This window comes from Pipistrellus kuhlii, unplaced genomic scaffold, assembly GCF_014108245.1.
Source record: "Pipistrellus kuhlii isolate mPipKuh1 unplaced genomic scaffold, mPipKuh1.p scaffold_m20_p_7, whole genome shotgun sequence".
Taxonomy (NCBI): Eukaryota; Metazoa; Chordata; class Mammalia; order Chiroptera; family Vespertilionidae; genus Pipistrellus; species Pipistrellus kuhlii.
Window position 1 is genome coordinate 17,345,609 of NW_023425573.1, and position 7,594 is coordinate 17,353,202.

Consider the following 7,594-nt stretch of genomic DNA (forward strand, 5'->3'; position numbering starts at 1 on the left):
ACATCCTCCGCAGGCCCGGCGGTTGCTAGGACACCGCGGGCCGTTACGCCGGCGCTGAATGATGACGCACCCGCCGCTTCCGGTCCCTGGCGCTTCTCTGCTGCCCAAGCCAGGTCAGTGGAGAAGCTCTCTTGGCCTACTCGGGTCTGCACGCCGAGGCCGGGGGTGGGCTCTGCAAGGGATGGGCCCGAGCCCCGCACTCCCCTGCCCTGCCTTCGCGACGAGCGGGCGTGGGAGACGGGGCCGCCCGAAGGTGGGCTGGAGGTGTAGGAAGCGGTCTGGTAGTCGCTGCGTGGCCTGAGGCTTTAAGACACCCGATCCCAGCTTTCTTGGAGATGGTATCGCCAGGACCTGTTTTCTCTAGATTCCGAGACTTGGGCCTGAGCTCTCCACATCAGTAGCTCAGGGTCGTCTGGATTGTGTCCGACCCGCAACCCTGCCGCTCTTTTCCTTCCAGCATGATCCGCTGGACCCCCAGCGCATCGCTCGGAAGAGCCTACTCAACCTGGACCAACGCTTTGGCACCTAACACCGTCCTTGAGGAGGATGACTGAGACGCTATGGGCCACGCGCTGTGTATCTGCTCGCCGGGAACTGTCACCATTGACAATAAGCGCTACCTCTTCATCCAGAAACTGGGGGAGGGGTGAGTGTTTGGAAATGACTAGTTCCCAGGGTTGTGATGATTGAAGGACAACAGTCTGCACATGATTAGGGGCACAAAGGTTTTATTCTGTAGCCTATCCTATAACTCACTTGACAGAGCCTAGTGACAGGCTAGTCAAGAAAGTGGATCCTGGAGCCAGGCCTCCTAATCGACCTGTGTGACCTTGATAAGCCATGGGTTCTTCATCTGCTTAATGGAGATAATTACTATCTTGTGACACTGATGGAGCTGTGAGGATTAAATAAGATAAGGCATATAAAATGTCTTGCCGGTGCCTGGTTCACTGCACCTATATGTTGACTATTCACTTAATGTTTATTGAGCATCTGTCATGTGCAGAACACTGGGTTAAGACCACAGGACTTCAGTATTACTATGTCCCAGCCCTTGAGCTCAAAGTGTAATGATCTCCAAACTTCTCTTAGAGTCATATCTTGGGAGGGTTTCTACTAACTGGGAAAGACATCCCCATTCTCCCCAAGGAGTTCCTCTGGGTCCAAGCAATGTGGGAGATGACCATGGCCCTTCACAGACCCTTTTGGCCCACAGTGGGTTCAGCTACGTGGACCTAGTGGAGGGGTTTCATGATGGACACTTCTACGCACTGAAGCGAATCCTGTGTCATGAGAAGCAGGATGTGGAGGAGGCCCAGCGAGAAGCAGATATGCATCGCCTCTTCAATCACCCCAACATCCTTCGCCTCGTGGCTTACTGTCTGAAGGAGCGGGGCACAAAACATGAGGCCTGGCTGCTACTACCTTACTTGAAGGTCAGAAAGTCTCCTGGCTATGGAGGGGTTGCAACAGAGCAGTCAAGTATGTTAGGAATCAGTAGCCTATCCTTTATCTGTCTTGGGTTTGACCACTTCAGATTTGGAGTTTAGAGGACTCCAAATGGGACTGTAGGGTGTGGTTGTGTGGTGAAAAGGTTGATAACTTTTGACATAGAGAAGGGATAAGACTCGGAACAGAAGCTGAAAAACCAACTGTGGGGATATTTGTGTTGCAGGGAGGTACGCTGTGGAATGAGATAGAAAGGCTGAAAGACAAAGGCAACTTCTTGACTGAAGATGAAATCCTTCAGCTTTTGCTGGGTATCTGCAGGGGCCTTGAAGCCATTCATGCCCAGGGTTATGCCCACAGGTCAGTAGGAGTGCCCTGTGTACTTTCTGGGACAGAAAGAGCCCCCACTAAGAGAAATGAGAGGTCTGAGCTCTCCTCCCAAGCAACTGCCCCTGTGATTCTTATGCCTCCCTGGGATTCTAGCCTCCTGTCCAGAGATGCTCATGGCTTATTTCCACTTCCCGACAGGGATCTGAAGCCCACCAATATCTTACTTGGAGATGAGGGGCAGCCGGTTTTAATGGACTTGGGTTCCATGAAGCAAGCACGCATCCAAGTGGAGAGCTCCCGCCAAGCTCTGGCCCTGCAGGTAAGAGTCTGCAAGTTCTTTTGCCCACCTGTTCCCAATTCCTGACCCCTTCTGGTGCATTTCCCAATTTCGTCACATGACTGTGACACGTGCCCCACTTTTGAGCTCTGGGGCCACTGTTCCAGGACTGGGCAGCCCAGCGGTGCACCATTTCCTACCGGGCCCCGGAGCTTTTCTCTGTGCAGAGCCAATGTGTCATCGATGAGCGGACTGATGTTTGGGTGAGGAGCATGCGGGTAGGAATCTGGGGGGAGGGGAGCTGCTTTGTACCTCCTGTGGAGGAGCAGGTTTTTGGTTTTCAGTGCATGGGGCCCCAGGAACCATGTATGTCCCCATCCCCCTCAACTTCCTTCCTGAGAACGGTTGCTGACACTGTACTGAATTGCTCAGGAAGTGGTAAAACTCTGCCCTTTGAACAGGGTTGGTACAGCTGAGAGTCATAGCTGAAGACAGTGGCTAAGCAAGGGTTGCAGAGGCCTCCAGCTAACTGGCAGTTTCTGTCATGTGGCTGACATTAGCGTAGTCCTTTTAGTTGATGTAGTCTCCTTTCACTACAGAATTAGGAGTTACCATCTCCATTGGTCCCCTTTTATGGAATAACCAAGTTATGCTCAGTCCCTAGGCTGTGTGCTATATGCTATGATGTTTGGGGAAGGCCCTTATGACATGGTGTTTCAGAAGGGTGACAGTGTGGCCCTGGCTGTACAGAACCAACTCAGCATCCCACAGAGCCCCAGGTGAGTGATGAAGGGACACCAGGTACTTTAGACTCTCCTTGACATTGGAGCCTCAGCACGACGGATAGGTGCCCCTCAGTCACTCTGCCCTCCTCCCTCCACAGGCATTCTTCAGCATTGCGGCAGCTGCTGGCCTCGATGATGACTGTGGACCCCCTGCAGCGCCCTTATATTCCATTCCTCCTCAGTCAGTTGGAGGCTCTGCAACCCCCAGCTCCAGGCCAGCACACTACCCAAATCTGAACAAACCAATGGCCACGCTGAGGTGGCCTGTGCCTTGTCCTTCGCTGGAATCTCCATCCTTTCTATCCAGGCCCGCTCTCTCATAGTTGGGACAGGGGGCTGGCGAGAGTCAGTGCATTCTATCTCTGCTGTTTACCCTCAGGACTGCTGGACACGGAACCTGAATTGGGGTGGGTGGGGGATGGAGAAAGGCAAACTGATAGATTCTGATAAAGGATCTGAGCAGGACTGCCAAGCTTACATCATGGTCTGCTTCCAAATCAGGGAGCAGGAGAATGTATAAATAGAATAAAGTGAAAGCAGTTTGGTGTGGCTCTAAGTCTCATTGTTCCTGGAGTTAGAAGAGATATAAGGGTCCCAAAGTCTGGCCATTTCTAAGGAACAGCCTGGGGAAAAGAGGGGCTAGTGTAGTCAGGAGGCATGATTACCGGCAGTTCTAGCTTAACTTAGTTGAAAACTTAAAGTTGCTCTGGCTTGAGTAGGCTTTTATGCCGAGAACTGGAACCAGGGTCTCCTAAACGCATTCAACTCATTCTTACCTTCCTTCATTCCCAGCAGTGGATAGCTTAGAGCAGCCCAACTGGTTTGCCAGGCAAGGGCTTCTGGGTGGAGACATCCAAGGAAGCTTGAGACAGCTAGATAACAGGTCTCAGCCTGAGCCTGGGGGCAAAGGGAGTGGAGGAGGCAGCCATATTGGCCCAGTCTCTCCCAGATTGTTTTAGCTCACGCATGGTTAATGATTAATGAGGCCAGTGTGGCGTGGCGGTATCCAGCTGCCACTTCCTGCCTGCTCTGCTGAGTAAACAGGGACCTTGCCTTACTGGGCTTGAAACCTGTTCCCCAGGGAAGGGCGCTGCGTCCCTGAATCACAGGGAGGGGCAGCAAGGGCAGGGTTGGCATTGCTTGCTCCAGAGATTGAAGCTTCTTTCCCCCAACCCTGCCAACCCCCACATGCTGACGTCAGTGTGGGTCCTGGGGTGCCTATTAGTGAAGTTGAAATTTTCCCCAGGGCCCTGGCAAGAGGATCCCACCAGCTAGCAGAGGGACCAAGGCCAGAAAGAAAGCACAAACAGGGGAGATGACCTGACTTTTAATAGCACAGCCCTAGCCCCCAGCAAAGCAGCAAGACAGTAAGCTATGCAAGGCTGTTTATGCAGTGACATAAACAACTCTAGGACATGGCCCTGTTCCCTCCCATCCCCCAAGCTTATGACTGGGCTCCATGCCAAGGAACTTTGGGCCAGCTCAGCCCCACTCCCAAGCCCTCATAACAGAGGTGCCTGGGCCAAGCCTTGCTTCCAGAGTCGGTGAATGCAGGAGCAGCAGGAAGAATAGGTCTAGTCCAACTCAAATACAGAAACTTTTGGACTTAAACTCCTACTTAGAAAAGAAGTGAAGACTCATATCCTTCAATAGCTTGTGGCTGGACAGACTGATCCAGGATTCAGTCCTCATTTCCTCCCTATCCTGGGTTCCCCTTAGGATCTTACATTAAGGTCCCCAGGGTCATGTTTCCTGAGTCTGGCATGGGATCCTTGGCAGGTCTCACCTTCAGCCATGGAAGGGAAACGGGTCATGAGCAGCAAATAGGGCAGAAGCAGCAACAGCAGCAGCACAAAGAGGAAGGCAGCAGAAGCTCAAGTATTCACATCACAGAGGGAACAAGAAATCGTGCAAGGAGACTGTTTATTTCGAAAGGATTTTGAAATGAACATAGTGAGTGGGCTCCAGGCAGCTGGTCTATTCTTCTCCCTCATCCTCGTCCTCATAGGAGTCGATGCCAACTTCCTCATAATCCTTCTCCAGGGCAGCCATATTTTCCCGGGCCTCAGAAAACTCACCCTCCTCCATGCCCTCGTCCACATACCAGTGCACAAATGCCCTCTTTGCATGCATCAGGTCGAAATTGTGTTCCAGACGGGCCCAGGCCTCGGCAATGGAAGTTGTGTTACTCAGCATGAACACGGCAAGCTGCACCTTGGCCATGTCACCTACGGACACTACAGTTGGTGGCTGGTAGTTGATGCCAACCTTGAAGCCTGTGGGGCACCAGTCCACAAACTGAATACTGAGCTTGGTCTTAATGCCAGCGATAGCAGCATTGACATCCTTGGGCACCATATCTCCACGGTACAGCAGGCAGCAGGCCATGTACTTGCCATGACGGGGATCACACTTCACCATCTGGTTGGCAGGCTCAAAGCAGGAATTGGTGATCTCCGCCACCGACAGCTGCTCGTGGTATGCCTTCTCTGCGGAGATGACTGGCGCATAGGCACCAAATTGTTCTGGAATTCTGTCAGGTCTACGTTGAGGGCCCTGTCAAAGCACAGGGAAGCTGTGATGCAGCAGACAATCTGACTGATGAGGCGGTTGAGGTTGGTGTAGCTGGGGTGTTCGATGTCCAGGTTGCAGAGGCATATGTCATAGATAGCTTCATTGTTCACCTGAAGGTACAGTCTGAGATCAGACGAGATCGGGCACATTCAGGGTGGTATGGCCGTAGACTGAAGGTACAGTCTGAGATCAGACGAGATCGGGCACATTCAGGGTGGTATGGCCGTAGACTGAAGGCACAGTCTGAGTGCTCCAGGGTGGTGTGGGTGGTCAGGATGGAGTTGTAGGGCTCAACTACAGCTGTGGACACCTGGGGGAATGGGTAGATGGAGAACTCCAGCTTGGATTTCTTGCCATAATCAATTGAGAGCCTCTCCATCAAGAGTGAGGTGAAGCTGGAGCCGGTGCCCCTTCTAAAGCTGTGAAAGACCAGGAAGCCCTGAAGTCCTGTGCACTGGTCAGACTGAAAGACAAGAAAGAAAAAGAGCAGTGTAGGTGGGAGAGGGTCCTGAGGAACTCTATCTTCTTGCTCCACAAAAGCCTAAATACCTCAGGAGTGAGAGCAAAGACTAATGAGTATTCCATAAGCAACATGCTCTGGAACAAGTACATTTAAGAGATGACTCCCTCAAAAAGGCCTGGAAAAAAAATGTTCCTGACCCTTAGCATCATCAAAAGCTACTCCCGTTCCCTGCCAGACTCTCACCAGCTTGCGGATCCGGTCCAGTACTGGGTCAATGATCTTGCCAATGGTATAGTGACCACGGGCATAGTTGTTTGCAGCATCCTCTTTCCCGGTGATGAGCTGCTCTGGATGGAAGAGCTGCCAGAATAGGCCATTCCGGATCTCATCTGCAAGGGCACAAACCACAATGTCAGGGCCCAAACCACAAGGCTGTGCTCAGCCCGGACCTCCCTCCCTCAGTGCGGTAGCTGCAGTGAGATATGTGCAATAGCTCATCCTTCTGCCAGTCCAAGATACCAGTGTGAGAGAACCCCAGACCTGCTGGCCAAGGTCACCCCTCGATTAGATTCAAACTGAGTGAGGAAAGCCAGGTCTACCAGGTCTAGGTACTCTCTCTCCAGAAAGAAGCGTTAGAATCACTCTCCACTCCCCTCAATTCCACCCCCTTCTTTCTCTCACCAATTACAGTGGGCTCCAAATCCACAAAAACGGCCAAGGCATGTGCTTTCCAGCTCCGGTTTCACAGAAGAAGGTGGTGAAGGAGTCGTCTCCTCCACCGATGGTCTTGTCACTGGGCATCTGCCCATCAGGCTGAATCCCATGTTCCAGGCAGTACAGCTCCCAGCAGGGATTGCCCATCTGGACACCTGCCTGCCCCACATGGACTGAGATACATTCACGCTGAGGAAAAAAAAAGAGGGAACAGAGCATAAGTTCTCACTTATGAACCTCTCTGCCATCCTATAACCTTTTAGCTAGGATGACTCAGTTGGCAAAAAGTAGAAATTTGGGGCTGGACAGAGGTCAGAAAAGGCTGGCAGCCTACCAGGCTCCCCAACTGGAGGCACCGAGTAGGGCAGGCCAGCCCCTTAGCCTACTACTCCCTGGGGAGCTTGTCGATTAAGAGCTGTGGTCACCAATTTGATTCCTAGTCAGGGCACATGAACAGGTTGGGGGCTTGATCCCCAGTGGGGGGTGTGCAGGAGGCAGCCAATTGATGATGTTTCTTCATCGATGTTTCTATTTCTGCATCTTTCTCCCTTCCCCTCGCTTTAAAAATTAATAAAAACTTTTTTTTTTTTTTTTAAAGCAAGAGCTGTGGCTCCACATAACCCTGCCACACTCAGAGAATACTCAGGCAGGCAACGTTTTAGCTGTTCCCGATTCCTACCCTCCCAGAAACAGCTTCTGCAGAGCCTGGGAAAAGACAGGTTTTCCAGATCTGTTAGTTTATAGCTAGAGGCCTTCACTCGCTTAACTCTTTCCTTTGAGGATGAACAGCTAACATTTCATATAACCTTCTCCCCCTTTCTTTCCTGCGGGCTGCAGAGGTATCTCAGCCTTCCAGTCCGGCATCAGCTGGCATCAGGATGCCCTCTCCCCCACCTTTAAATCCCATCTGGCTCCCTCTCCACCTCCTCCCTAATCTCCCTCTCCCCCACTGCACCCTGGGAGTCTTTACCACCTTCATCAGAGTCGACAGGCCTCGGGAAA

At 52.1% G+C, this 7,594-nt stretch overlaps 1 protein-coding gene and 1 pseudogene across 2 annotated transcripts; one reads left to right on the top strand and one right to left on the bottom strand.

Moving 5' to 3' along the window:
* Positions 1-2: 2 nt before the first annotated feature.
* On the top strand, positions 3-3,391 carry STK16 (serine/threonine kinase 16). 2 transcript variants are annotated; one of them, XM_036421823.2, is made up of 8 exons: positions 3-113; positions 458-646; positions 1,217-1,436; positions 1,676-1,809; positions 1,978-2,098; positions 2,224-2,319; positions 2,714-2,835; positions 2,940-3,391. In XM_036421823.2, exons 2-8 carry the CDS (start codon positions 561-563, stop codon positions 3,076-3,078), a joined length of 918 nt encoding a protein of 305 aa, XP_036277716.1. In that variant the 5' UTR covers positions 3-113; positions 458-560; the 3' UTR covers positions 3,079-3,391. The 2 variants fall into 2 exon arrangements, with proteins under 2 accessions (XP_036277716.1, XP_036277717.1); XM_036421824.2 differs by lacking the exon at positions 2,224-2,319.
* Positions 3,392-4,747: 1,356 nt separating this feature from the next.
* On the bottom strand, positions 4,748-6,803 carry LOC118709594 (annotated as a pseudogene).
* Positions 6,804-7,594: the final 791 nt, after the last annotated feature.